At 53.7% G+C, this 14386-nt stretch overlaps 1 protein-coding gene across 6 annotated transcripts in view; it reads right to left on the reverse strand.

The window, feature by feature from the left end:
- Positions 1–13665, reverse strand: part of dennd4b (DENN/MADD domain containing 4B) — a 58571-nt gene extending 44906 nt beyond the window's left edge. The window contains exons 1-4 of one of the 6 annotated variants that reach the window (XM_072282540.1): positions 13476–13665; positions 6354–6663; positions 4134–4389; positions 3672–3741 (exon numbers count right to left, since the gene is read on the reverse strand). In XM_072282540.1, coding sequence (XP_072138641.1) covers positions 3672–3741; positions 4134–4389; positions 6354–6646 — 619 coding nt within the window. In that variant the 5' untranslated portion in view covers positions 6647–6663; positions 13476–13665. The other 5 variants (XM_072282549.1, XM_072282532.1, XM_072282525.1 and 2 more) reach the window with 5 other exon arrangements.
- Between the last annotated feature and the right edge of the window lie 721 nt (positions 13666–14386).

Below are 14386 nucleotides of genomic sequence, written 5' to 3' on the forward strand. Positions count from 1 at the left end.
CCCAACAGCTCTAGCAAACCTGTCCACAAGGATATCGGCCCCCCTCAGGTTCAGGTGCAACCCGTCCTTTTTGTACAGGTCATGCCTTCCCCAGAATTGATCCCAATGATCCAGAAATCTGAAAGCCAGTTCCTCAGTCACTCATTCACCTGTACCATCGTCGTATTCCTGCCCTGACCAGCATGTGGTACTGGGAGTAATCCAATTACTACCTTGGAGGTCCTGCTCGTCAACCTCTTCCCCAACTCTCTACACTGACTGCACAGGACTTTCTACCCGTGTCAATGGTGCCAATGTGCACCGTGGCCTCTAGCTGCTCAGCTTCTGCAGCCGCTCTGAGACATCCTGGACCCTGACCACTGGGAGGCAACACACCATCCTGGCTTCTCTTTCACAGAATCTCCTGTCCGTTCCCCAACAATCGAGTCTCCGCTCACTATCGCTCTGCCTGGCTTTACCCTTCCCTCGGAGTCAGCCACAGTGCCACTGGTCTGGCTGCTGCCGTGCCCTGATAGGTCATTCTCCATACCCCCTCCCCCAGCAGTACCCAAAGGGGTACACTCGTCGCTGAGGCGAATGGCCATGGGGGAACACTGTAATGACTGCAAACCCCCCCAGCAGTACCCAAAGGGGTACGCTTGTCACTGGGGGGAATGACCATGGGGGAACCCTGCACTGACTGCAAACCCCCCTTGTTTCTCCTGGTGGTCACCCATCTACTATCTGAAGCCTGCACTCTGTGGGACCACCTCAGTAAAGATCATCTATGAAATCGTCAGCTTCCTGAACGGTCCAGAGTACATTCAGCTCCAGCTCCTTTTCCTTGATCTTGTCAGTCAGGAGCTGGAGGTGGGCACACGTCCTGCAAATGTAGTCATGAGGGAGACTGTTAGGTACAGTGAAATACCAGATCTCTTGGGAGGAGCATTCTACTGCCTGGACTACCATCCTGCCTACACTTGTTATGCCTATAACTTTTCAAGCCCGAGTTCTAGTCTCGCCCAAGCCTGTTGAGCCAAAGCCTGACCACTCTAACACTGGTGCGCTCCAACAACGATCTTGCACCTTATATCATTTACCCGTACTGCATCCTTTTGGTAGCTTTTACACTTTAATCTACATTGCTATTGCTTTATCTTGTTCTATCTCAGTGCACCGTGTAATGATACCATCTGTATAAACAATCAACATGCAAGCCAAGCTTTTCACTGTATTTTGGTATACGTGACAATGATAAACCAATATCCATATCCTTTTGCAATACACAGTCTGTTGGAAGGACTCAGCAAATCAGGAGCATCTGTGGAGGGAAATGGATTTTCGATATTTTGGGTCGAGATCTTTCGTCTGTGCTGAATATGATGTCCAATTGAACAAAATTACTGCTGCCTGCCCACGAGTCATTTCACTCCATTCTCTTCATTTTCACTTGACTAGTTAACAGCCTTGTAAAACCACAATTGTATCTGCCTCCACCATTTCCTCTGGCAACCTGTTCCAAGCACCAGCCACTCTTAGAAAACTAGCCCTGCGCATCTCCTTTAAACTTCCCCCCTCATCTCAAAGCTTCACCCTCTAATTCCTGACAAGTAACTGTAGTAACTAGAATAACTGGGCTTAAGATAGCAAAGTATTAAAAACAATCTAGCGGTGCTGATGAAGGGTCTCGGCCTCTGTAGATGCTGCCTGAAGCGCTGAGTTCCTCCCAGCATGTTGTGTGTTGTTCAAGATTTCCAGCATCTGCAGAATCTTGTGTTCACAGTTTAATTTGGCATTGTGCTCAGCACAGACTTGGAGAGCCAAAGGGCCTGATCCTGTGCTAAATGGAGCAGGTCTTATGTAGACCTAGTAAACATAAGATCCAGGGTGGCTGACATCCCCTCAGCTTATTCTTCCTGTCCGCCATCATATTTCCATCAACTCATGGAGACTACCTCCCTATTCATCTTTTGCACTATTTACTTTTTATCGTAACTGATGGTAATTTGTTATGACTATATTGCACTGCTCCCACAAAATTCCAAATTTCATGACTTATGTCAGTGATAATAAAGCCGATTATAATCAGAGAGTCACACAGGGAGACATCATGGTCTACGCAAACCATCAACCTCCCACTTACACCCATCCTAAATTACTCTGACTCTGCCATGGACGGCCCCAAGCCCAGCTGCGAAAGGAGGAGGGTTGGACATGAGACTAGCAACCCCATCCCGTAAAAACCCAGAGCTACAGAAACACCAACAGAAGCTTCAAAGACCTCATCCCTGGGAGAGGCAGGTTTATTTGGGCAGAGTCTTGACCCCAGCCATTATCTGGTTGTCTGCCTGGTGTCAGTCAGTGGTCGCATAACCAGGACTTGTGATGTGCACCGGCTGCTCATACGACCGTCCACCACCTGCTCCAGTGGCTTCATGTGACCCTGATCGGGGGGCCAAGCAGGTGTCACACCTTGCCCAAGGGTGACCTGCAGGTTAGCGGAGGGAAGGAGCACCTTGCATCTCCTCTGGTAGCGACATATCTCCACTCCGCCACCCACCACTCTATTTAGGTCTTTAAATATTCGACTGGTTTCAATGAGATGCCCCTCATTCTTCTAAACCCCAGCAAGGACAGGCCCAGAGCTAAAAAATAATCTTCATACACTAACCATTTCATTCCCGGGATTATGAAAACTTACCTGCCCTCCCAACATCTATTCATCATTCTGAACTCCATCATCCACAGGCACGGATACAGCAAACGCTCACACTCTCCAACTGTAGGGTTGATGGGCTTAACCAACTATTTTATCGGCCCCACATTCCCATCAGTTCCCCACAGGTTTTTACCCGCTAGGGGGGCAATTTGCAGCTGTTGATTAACCCTATCCATCCCAGGGACATCCACCTGGTAACAAGAAGAACTTGTGAAGTTGCACACACACAGCAACAAAGGTCAAGATTGAAACTGGATCACTGGAATTGAGACACAGTGACCAATCGGAGCATTTCAAAACCCTGGCGATACACTTTTTTAGGGTCAAATCCTATTCCATGAACACAAGAGATTCTGAAATCGCTGGAGATCCAGAATCACACACACAAAATGCAGCAGACCAGGCAGCATCTGTGGAAGGGAATATGCAGGCTGAGATCCTTCTTCAGGACTGTAAAGGAAGGGGGCAGAAGCCAGAATAAGAAAGTGGGAGGAGGGGAAGGAGGACAAATGGGCAGGTGATTGGTGTGGTCCCAGATTCCATGAGCAGGTTTCTCTATCAGATCCCTGTCCCATAATCCAAATCACCTACTTTCTCCATTTAGTTAGAGATTCAGCATGATTCTGGCCCAGCAAGCCCGCGCGGCCCATTTACACCCGTGTGACCAATTAACCTACTGACCGGTAGGTCTTTGGACTGTGGGAGGACACCGGAGCACCCAGAGGAAACCCACGCGGTCACGGGGAGAACGTACAAACTCCTCGCAGGCAGCGGTGGGAACTGAACGTGGGTTGCTGGCGCTGCAATAGGGTTGCGCTAACCACTACGTCATGCCGTCCCCTCAGTGGAGCTGACCCACAACACCACCGGGGTGACCCTGTCACCCTGAGCCCTGATTTCAGTTCTGGCTGCCGTCCCCCTCTGGCAGAGACTCCGATTTGATTCCCGACCGGCCCCGTCTCACCAGCCTCACCTGCCTCGTAGGTCAGAGCTGTGCCCTTGGCCATGGCCTTCTTGTAGCACAGGTAGATGGCAGGTCCCCACTGCAGGCAAAAGCAAACAGACCATGAGAGCAGGACAGGGGGAAATGGGAGAGGGGAGAGGCAGGGAGGCTGTGGGTAAGAGTAGAGGACGAGGGGAGCACGGGGTGGGAGGAGAGCGGGGTGGCAGCTGATGAAACCCCTCCTGGCCCCACCTCACCAGATTATCCCATTGAAATCTACCTTGTGCACCCTTCCGACCAGCCCACTCCACACTGCCCCATCGCCAGGCTGACCTGCGATCGCATCCTGGCACCCTCGACCCGCCCCTCCATTCCTCTCTGCCTCTCCCTCTTCAATTCCCCCCCTTCCCTTCCTCCCCACCCATCTCTCAATCCCTCCCCCATTCCCCCCCCCGCGTCCCGTGGTTTCTCCTCGTACCCCCACGTCCTCACCATGGCTGCATTGAGGTTCCTGTCCACCTTGCAGTAGGTGTGTGGGGGCACCTCTCCCTTGCTGGGCACGATGAGACAGACGTCGGTGACGGCCAGGCCGCTGTGCGATTGGCAGTCAGAGGCCCGGCGGTAAGTGAGGAAGGTACGGGGCTGCAGGCTGGCCCCCCCGCCGCTGATGTACGCTGGCCGGCTGTATGGGGTGGTTTCGATGGTCCGACACCCCGGCTTCAGTCTCTCCTTCCCCTCGCACAGCACCCTGCACTTAAACAGGCAGAGTGTCAGTCCTGGCAATATCGACCCCCACCCCCCCCACGGTAGTGCAGCGGTTAGTCTAGCGCAACACTATTAAACTTGGGGCGGCAGGGTTCGGAGTTTAATTCTGCCATGCTCTGTAAGGAGTCTGTATGTCCTCCCTCCGAGTGCTTTCCTCCCCTCCCTTCAAGCACTTTCCTTTCCTCCCCCCGATCGCTTTCCTCCCCTCCCTCTGAGCGCTTTCCTTTCCTCCCCTCCCTCCGAGCGCTTTCCTTTCCTCCCTCCGATTGCTTTCCTCCCCTCCCTCCGAGCACTTTCCTTTCCTCCCTCTGATCGCTTTCCTCCCCACGCTCTGCTCTCCTTCCACAGTGCAAAGACAAAGCTGCCCTGTGATTAGGCCGAGTTTAAAAGAGGGGCTTTGCTGGGTGCTGCGCTTCAAAGGGCTGATTCCTGGCTGTATCTAAATTTAAAAATCACCTCTCACCCTAACCTTGGAGGCTGAGGAACTATGGAACGTTCCCTTTCCCCCTTGTCAACTTTTACTGACGCACCACAGCGAGCATCCGGTCTGCCCGTGACTGCAAGAAAACTGCGGAGAGTTGTGGACACGGCTCAGCACGTTATGGAAACCAGCCCCTCCTCTATGGACTCTGCCTGCACTCCTCTCTGCCTCAGTAAAGCAGCCGGCAGAATCTAAGACCCTTCCCTGGATATTCCCGTTGAACTGAAGATACAAAACCCCAAAACCCCAAACTCAAGCACAGCTTCGATCCCATTGTTACCAGACTCTTGTGTAATATAGGGAGCTCCCCATCTTACTATGACCAATACACTTTATCTGTCTGCCCGCACTACACTTTCTCTGTAACTGCATTCAGCGTTCTCTAAGCAACACACACAAAATGTTGGAGGAACGCAGCAGGCCAGGCAGCATCTACGGAAAAGAGTGCAGTTGACGTTTCAGGCCGAGACCCTTCATCGAGTCTGAGGCATCGACAGTACAGTTTTCTGTAGATGCTGCCTGGCCTGCTGACTTCCTCCAGCATTTTGTGTGTGTAGCTCGGATTTCCAGCATCTGCAGATTTTCTCCAGTTTGTGATTGGATTACTACACTGCGAGATCTCTTTAGGGATGCCTACCCTGAAAAAGTTTAAAATCTTCCCTTTGACAGGAGTTTAGTGAAACCCTCTCTCTCTCTGCTCCCCCCTTATGGAGTCCTGCCGAAGGGTCTCGGCCCAAAACGTCGACGCAACTCTTTTCCACAGATGCTGCCTGGCCTGCTGAGTTCCTCCAGCATTTTGTGTGTTGCTCGGATTTCCAGCATCTGCAGATTTTCTCATTTCTGTGTTCTCTTTTCCTCTTTACTCCCTCAATTTTCCTACGCTCTTCTTCCATTCAGAGATACAATGCAGCCCCAATTGCACCCATGTGACCAAATAACCCACTAACCAGTACGCCTTTGGAATGTGGGAGGAAACCAGAGCACCCGGAGAAAACCATACAGTCACAGGGAGAACACACAAACTCTGTACATACAATGGCTGGGGGGGGGGGGAGAGAAGGAGGGGTGAGGGGGGTGGAGAGTAGGGGTGTTGGTGGGAGGGATGAGGGGGAGTGGGGGGAGGAATGAGGGGGAGGAGGGGTGTGAGGGTGGGGGGTTGGGGGAGAGATGGAGAAGTGGGGGGAGGGATGAGGGGGAGAAGGAGGGGTTGGAGGGGGGAGAGTGGGGGGTTGGGGGTGAGGGAGGGATGAGGGGGAGAGGGAGGGGTGTGAGGGTGTGGAGAGTGGGGGTTGGAGGGGGGAGAGTGGGGGGTTGGGGGGTGAGGGAGGGATGGGGAGGGGAGGGATGAAGGGTTGGTGGGTGGGGGAGGGATGAAGGGGAGGGAAGAGAGAAGGAGAAGCTTTGGCAGCAAATTCAGCCCATCTCATTGCCCCTTCCCCGCACCCCCAGCTGCGGTCAAGACTGACCCGAGGTCGATGAGCGGGGCCTTGCCTCGCCCCCGCTTGTAGCACAGGTACATGTGGGAGGGGGTGAGAAGGCCGGAGCTGAGGTCGGCGGGCTGGCCGCTGGGCGTGGTCTCGATGCAGGTGAAGCCCTCAGGCACCTCCTCTCCCAGCGATCGGATGATGACGGCCACGTCGGAGATAGGTTCCAGCGGGCGGGCCAGCCGGTGGCCGCCCTCCTCCAGAGGCTTTGAGCCCTCCGTCAGCCCTGCAACCACGAAGTAGTCGGCCAGCTGAGGGGCATTCTCCTCCGCCATGGCTACTCCTGCAACATCTGGATGTTCAAAGCAAGAAGTGGCATCACTGGCTTGGGCAGGCAGAGAGAGGAGTCAACATCTGGGGCAGAGTGAGAGAAGGGTCAACATCTGGGTCAGGCAGAGTGAAGGGGTCAACATCTGGGTCAGGCAGAGAGAGGAGTCAACATCTGGGGCAGAGTGAGAGAAGGGTCAACATCTGGGTCAGGCAGAGTGAAGGGGTCAACATCTGGGTCAGGCAGAGAGAGGAGTCAACATCTGGGGCAGAGTGAGAGAGGAATCAACATCTGGGGCAGAGTGAGAGAGGAGTCAACATCTGGGGCAGAGTGAGAGAGGAGTCAACATCTGGGGCAGAGTGAGAGAAGGGTCAACATCTGGGTCAGGCAGAGTGAAGGGGTCAACATCTGGGTCAGGCAGAGAGAGGAGTCAACATCTGGGGCACAGTGAGAGAGGAGTCAACATCTGGGGCAGGCAGAGAGGAGTCAACATCTGGGGCAGGCAGAGAGGAGTCAACATCTGGGGCAAAGTGAGAGAAGGGTTAACATCTGGGGCAGGCAGAGAGAGTCAACATCTGGGGCAGGCAGAGAGAAGGGTAAACATCTGGGGCAGGTAGAGTGAAGGGGTCAACGTCTGGGGCAGGCAGAGTGAAGGGGTCAACATCTGGGGTGGAGTGAGAGGAGGATCACCACTGAGGACTGCAGAGAGAGGGGAGTTCAACATCTGGGACAGGCAGATCGATGGGGATCAATGTTTGGGACAGGCAGAATGGGGGTGGTCAATTTCTGGGACAAGCAGATCAAGCGGGGGTTTCAATGTGTGGGACAGGCAGATCGGGGGGGTTCAATGTCTGGGACAGGCAGATCGGAGGGGGTTCATTGTCTGGGACAGGCAGATCAAGCGGGGGGTGTCAATGTCTGGGACAGGCAGATCGGGGGGGTTCATTGTCTGGGACAGGCAGATCGGGGGGGGGGTTCATTGTCTGGGACAGGCAGATCAAGCGGGGGGTGTCAATGTCTGGGACAGGCAGATCGGGGGGGTTCAATGTCTGGGACAGGCAGATCGATGGGGGGGGGTGTCAATGTCTGGGACAGGCAGATCGGGGGGGGGTTCAATGTCTGGGACAGGCAGATCGATGGGGGGGGTGTCAATGTCTGGGACAGGCAGATCGGGGGGGGTTCATTGTCTGGGACAGGCAGATCAAAGGTGGGGTTCATTGTCTGGGACAGGCAGATCAAAGGTGGGGTTCATTGTCTGGGACAGGCAGATCAATGGGGGTCAATGTCTGGGACAGGCAGATCAAGGGGGGGGGGTCAATGTCTGGGACAGGCAGATCGATGGGGGGGGTCAATGTCTGGGATGGACAAAGTGGCAGGGATGATAATTTTAAAATAGCATCCGCTGTGTGTGCTTGCCTTGTTCTCTATTCAGCGATGCAAAAAGCAGTACGGGCAGTAAGTACAGTTTGCCACTGACAGCCGGAAAGGTATAAATGGCAAGGCAATTCAGCAGTGTTTTAACGAATAAATGCTTCTCAGCCTTCCAGCCTGGTACAACTATGAATTATAACCATATTTCGATGACAAACTCTGCCATCTTCACCTTGTCATCGAAACATGTTATAATCGATACCTGTACCCGGCTAGAAGCCCAAGAAGAGTTTATTTGTTATATACATCGGGAAAGCACCAGATCCTTTTTCAGAATTGTTTTTCTCACTGCGGTTTCTCACAGATGCCAGAAACAGGCAGGAGTGAAAATGAAACAATTTCACTACTTCAACAAGTTAAGAACTACAGTACATTTGCAGGTATCACCAAGCAAGTTGAACAGTATAATGAAATGAAGATTATCCAGTATCTGGCACTTGTCAGACTTGGGCCGACAAGTGGCGAGTAACATTTGAGCCACGCAAGTGCCAGGCAATGACCATCTTCAACCACTACCATCTAGAAGGACGAGAACAGCAGATACCTGGGAACACCACCCACTTGAAAATCCTCCTCCAAGTCACTCACCATCCTGACTTGGAAACAGATCACCATTCCTTCATTGTCGCTGGGTCAAAATCATGGAATTCCCTCCCTAACAGCACGGAGGGCTTTCCTACACCTCAGGGACTGCAGCGGTTCAAGAAGGCAGCTTATCACCACCTTCTCAAGGGCAACTAGGGATGGGCTGGTTTAGCTGGCAATGCCCACATCCAGTAAATGAATAAATAAAAATCAAACTAGGTATCTGTGCTCAGTTTGTTCACTTACAGTCAAACTAAAGACGACGGCAGTGTACGCTGGATGAATTCCTCTGTCAATAACTATTAGAAACTAACACACAGTTTCACAGTAGTATTGGTAGTGATCTAATTTGTTCTGTATTTCATTTAAATACATAATTTGTTACTCAGTTAAATGGTTGTTTATCCTTCTTATACATTTTAACTATTTCCACCAAACTTTAGCTAATTGGGGCAGTTGAAATTACTGGTCCTAAGGTGTCCAAAGAAACTAGAACCCATCGTATGTGCTTCTTGTAATTTTTAGTGTTACACTGTACTGATGCCACAAAACAATAAATTCCACCACGTAAGTCCGTGATAATAAACCTGACTCTGATTCGCAGGGTAAAGCACGTTCTCCTCATCTCCGTCATAAGTCCACTCCCCCAAATCCTGAGGCCCTGTCCCCTAGTCTGAGTCTCACTGATAATAAGTCAGTGTAGATGGAAAATGCACAGAAATCACTCACTTTGACACCTCTGTGCCCACAGTGCGACAAATAGCGCTGCAAAGGGTAACTAAAAAGAAAGACATGGCCCCCACTTCCCTCCCAAACTGGGCCAGGAAGGGGTTGGATCTGGGTGGGGAGAGGGTGGCCCCAGGAAGCCCATGGTTACGGCAGCGGATACGCGTTGCCGGGATACAGGGTCAGTTCCGCGAAAGGAGGAACAAAGCGGGGAAAGGGCAGATCACTTCTGCATTTTGAGAAGCCAGGGAGTCTCACAAAGGAAGTCAAGCCTGTTGCTCATAGAGGAGGAGGGGGAGGGGGAGGGAAAGGAAGAGGGTGGAGGGAGGGGGAGGAGGAGGGTGGAGGATGAGGGGAGAACGAGAACACACCCTGTCCACCACTGTCAGTCCCAGAGCAAACTGACTCCACCAGTACCGTACTCCAGTGTTATGAAGCAAAAGATCTGTCCCCACCGTGACTGTACCAGTTTTATACAATGACAGTCCAGTCCCCACTGATTTTGTACATGTGTTACAGAGTGACAGACACGCCCCACTGGTACTGTACCCTAGTGTTATACAGTGACAGACCCATCCCCACCGGTACCGTACCCCGGTGTTATACAGTGACAGACCCGCCCCACTGGTACTGTACCCTGGTGTTATACAGTGACAGACCCATCCCCACCGGTACCATACCCCGGTGTTATACAGTGACAGACCCGCCCCACTGGTACTGTACCCTGGTGTTATACAGTGACAGACCCATCCCCACCGGTACCGTACCCCGGTGTTATACAGTGACAGACCCGTCCCCACCGGTATCGCACCCCCGTGTTGTACAGTGACAGACCCGTCCCCACTGGGTACTACACCCTAGATTAGTTGAACTGATGACTGAGTGATTAAATCTGTCTCATTCTGGGGAGAGGCAGGACTCGTCCCACAGCCCAGGGTGAGAGACTGACGTAGCCAGGACGATGCTCGTTTGCGGCTAGGCAGCAAATGCATTGTCAGATGAAGCTCCGTGTTCAGGGCTGCCCTCAGAGTGGGTGATGCGGATCTGTGGAACAACACCAGCTGCGAGCCCGTGCCTCAGCCTCGTGCCTCCGGAGAAGAGCTCTGTTCATGCAGACAGTCTGTCCATTGTGTTCCCTGACAGCTCTCTCCGCCCTACACCCCACTCCGCAGTAACACAACCCAGACACACGTGCACACACACACACAATTCAACAGCACCTGCATCTGGGACGTCACACGCTCTAGCAGTGGTACTCTTCTCCAATGCCCAAAATTCTGGTGTCCTCTGTCCTAAGGAGTCTGTACACGTCCCCCCCACCAATTAAAAAGCATTGTTTTTAACTCCCAGACGCTACAGTTTCCTCCCACAGTCCAAAGACGTAGCAGGTCATTGAAACTGTCCTGTGATTAGGCTAGGGTTAAATCGAGTTAGTCGTTGTTTGCTGGGGTGGGCCAGAAGTGCTTACTCCGTGTTTCATTTCCAATTAAATAAACAATAGGTCATTCAGCCAACCGAGTCCTCTCCACTGTTCCAACACAGCTGATTTATTATCCCTCTCAACTCCATTCTCCTGCCTCCTCCCCATAGCCCTTGTCACCCTGACAAATCAAGCACTATCAACCGCTGCTTTAAATATACGAATTGACTTGACCTCCAAGGCTGTCTGAGGCAATGAATGCCATAGATTCACCAGCCTCTGGCTAAAGAAATTCCTCCTAATTTCTGTTCTAGAGGGACGTCCTTGCATCCCGAGGCTGTGCCCTCTGGTCCTAGACTCTCCCAGTATTGTAAACATCCTCTCCACATCCGCTCGATCTAGGCCAAGGTAGGTTTCAATGAGATTTCCCCTCATTCCTCTGAACTCCAGTGGGTTCAGGCTCAGAACCATCAAATGCTCCTCATACATTAACCCTTTCATCCCTGTGATCATTCTCTTGAACCTCCCCTGGACCCTCTCTGATGCCAGAGGATGTTTCCTTAGATATGAGACCCAAAACTGCTCAAAATGCCCCAAACGTGGTCCAACCAATGCCTTGCGCCTCAAAGCAGCACAACGCTTTACAGTGCTGGCGACCTCAGTTCAATTCCCAGCGCTGCCTGCAAGTAGTCGCTATATTCTCCCCGTGACCGCGTGGGTTTCCTTCCACAGTCCAGAGACATTTTGATGAGTAGGTTAGTTGCTCATTGTAACTTGTTCTGCGATTAGGCTAGGGTTAAATTGGGGTATTCCTGGCCAGCACGGCTCAAAAGACCGGAAGGGCCAGTTCCATGCTGTATCGCAGTAAATAAATAGATAGATAGATAAATAAATAGACAGATAGATAAATAGCTAGATAAAGTCTCAGACTTGGTCACATTGGCACCCCTTCACATTGTATCCCATCACTCTCAAGGCACAAGCCACATCAACAGCCCTCTCAAAGTGTTTAAGTACGGTCTGTCTCTGAGGTGAGGTGGGGGGACACTGAAGAGAGGAGAGACCCATTGCTATGTGAGAGGGGTATCTGAGGAGTGGGTGGGGGGAAGAGAAGGAAACACTTGTTCATTGAGACAGGAGGGATCCTGGGGAAAAGGAGAGATCTATTTCCTACTAGGATACAGCAGTTACAAAATTCACTCCCCCAGCAGGAGTACCCCCAGGAGACGAGCGCAAAGGGTTCTTGCGCGGATAGGGAGGAAGTAGGGTTTGTCTGCTCCAATCTCAGATGAGGACACAGCCGTGGCCACCTCTAACAGTACTCACCCTGTCCCATAGCCTCAGCAGCCATCAAACTCTCGGGCATGAGACTGAACAGTCAGCTTCCCCTCTCACTGACAGCAGCCACGGACGTGTCCTGACACATCAGGCAGCGACTTCTCGTCACGCCACTATCGGTTCTGGTTTCTCCCTCCCTTCCCCCACAACCCTCTGCACAGCACCGATTTCCAAACCAAACTTGAAATCACAGCAGGAAATTGAGCAACTGAACTCCCCCCCCCCGCTCCACGTACATTACCCCTCCCTCGTTACTGACCCATCACGAGACGGTGCCGATTTGTGCTCCAGCCTAGGCGACGATCTGTCTGGGCAAGTTAAGGAATTTCGCTCTGAATTGCGTCCGTTACTCAGCCGAACCGGAACAAACAGCAACTGACCGTACCTGAGAGTGGCCGGGCTGCTCTGCTGTATAAAGCATCACACCTAACCGCGTCAAGCCCTGTATGTAACCGTATGATTCAGAGGCAGTGAATAATCCTCTGACGCACGCACAGCTGCGAGGGAATCCCCCTGGTGCTGGGCAACCGCTGCGATCTTGTGGCAAGGGGGTCGGGGGAGTTGGCGCAGAGAAGGCGGGTGGACAGGAACAAGAGAGGAAGTGACGGGTTGGGTTTGGGGGAGGGGTGAGGATTAGAAACTGAAGAGCTTGCCTCCCTCTCCCAGAGAGAGACCCTAGAGGATGGCAACACCCAAGATGACTTACAAGATGTCCCACAGTGAGGGGCAGCACCCTTGGGAGACCCAGCACCCTGGGGTGGAGAGGGACCAGACTCATCAATTGCAGGGCAGCACCAGGGGAAAAGGGAGGAGATGCATTCTCCCGGGGGAGGCAGCATCCAGTGGTGAAGGGCAGCACCCTGAGGTGGGCACCTGGGGAGAGGGAGGCGGCACCTTGGGGTTGAAACCAGGGTAGAGGGTGTAGTGCCCTGGGGTTTGGGGGGGGGTGGCACCTTGGAGGGGGGACCTCAGAGAGAGGGGGCGTCGCCTTTAGGTGGGACCGCGGGGAGAGGGGCGGTGCCTTGGGGTTTGACCCCCAGGGAGAGGGGACGAACCTTTGGGTGGGAACCTGGGGAGAGGGACGGAGCCTTTGGGTGGGATCCGGGGGAGAAGGGCGGTGCCTTGGGGTGGTACCCCAGGGAGAGAAGGCGGCGCCTTGGGGTGGGACTCCAGGGAGAGGAGGCGGCGCCCTGGGGTGGGATCATGGGGAAGGCGGTCCCGTTGCTCTGAGGCAATGCGCCTGAGCTAAGGCCGGCCGGCCGGTCCTCGCAAGCCCGGCGACCGGAGCCTGGGCCTGCAGCTCTTCCCGGGCCGAGGGCGGCGGCTCGCTGCTCACCTCCAGCTCCAGCTCGAACTCCAACTCCATGCCGCTGCTCCGCTCCCTCTCAGTCTCTAAGGCCGTGGTGTTTTGGGGGGCCCTGCTTCCGGGGAAGAGGGGGTCGCAGCTCCACCTCCGCACGGGAGGTATCACTGCACCCCCTCGCCCGAGAGGAGGGTCGCAGCTCCACCTCCGCACGGGAGGTATCACTGCACCCCCTCGCCGGAGAGGAGTGTCGCAACCCCACCCACGCTAGACAGGAGGGTCGCAGCTGCACCCTCACTGCTCCCCCTCCAAGCCGGAGAGGAGGGTGGCAGCGCCTCTATTAAATAGGATGTATCACTGCAGCTCTATGTCGGAGGGAAAGGGGGGGTCGCAGCGCTGCTAGCGGTCGAAAGGTGTCATTACACCCAACTCCGGAGAGGAATGTTGCTTCGCCTCTAGTGAATGGGAGGTATCACTACACCCACACTCACACAGGCCGAGTGTCTGCAGCGCCGCCGGCGTGCGGGAGGTATCACTACACCCCCCACCGGCTGGGAGAAACTCGGTGGCAGCGCCGCCAGAGGCCCGAAGACCTATTACATCGCCAGCCGCGCGGAACAGCATCCAAGCTGGCCGTTCGAGGCGATTCACCGCATGAAGGGTCCCCAACCTGGAACATCAAACGCTTCCTTTTCCACAGATTGATTTGCTGCGCGTTTCCAGAATTTTCCGTTTCAACCGCAGGCTGAGGAGCTGGTCCGCAGTGCCTCCAGTGGCCGGGAGGACTCAGTACGCTGGCTCGGATGCGGTTCCGCAGCGCCGCCGGCGGTCGGGAGGAATCCTTCATCTGGAATTGGGGACGTTCGCCTCGAGTGATGGGGACTCTCAAACGGGGGAATTGATGGCTGCGGGAGCAAGTGGCCTGGGGGGTGGGGAAGGTGTTG

This window comes from Mobula birostris, chromosome 2 (assembly GCF_030028105.1).
Source record: "Mobula birostris isolate sMobBir1 chromosome 2, sMobBir1.hap1, whole genome shotgun sequence".
NCBI classification, from domain to species: Eukaryota; Metazoa; Chordata; class Chondrichthyes; order Myliobatiformes; family Myliobatidae; genus Mobula; species Mobula birostris.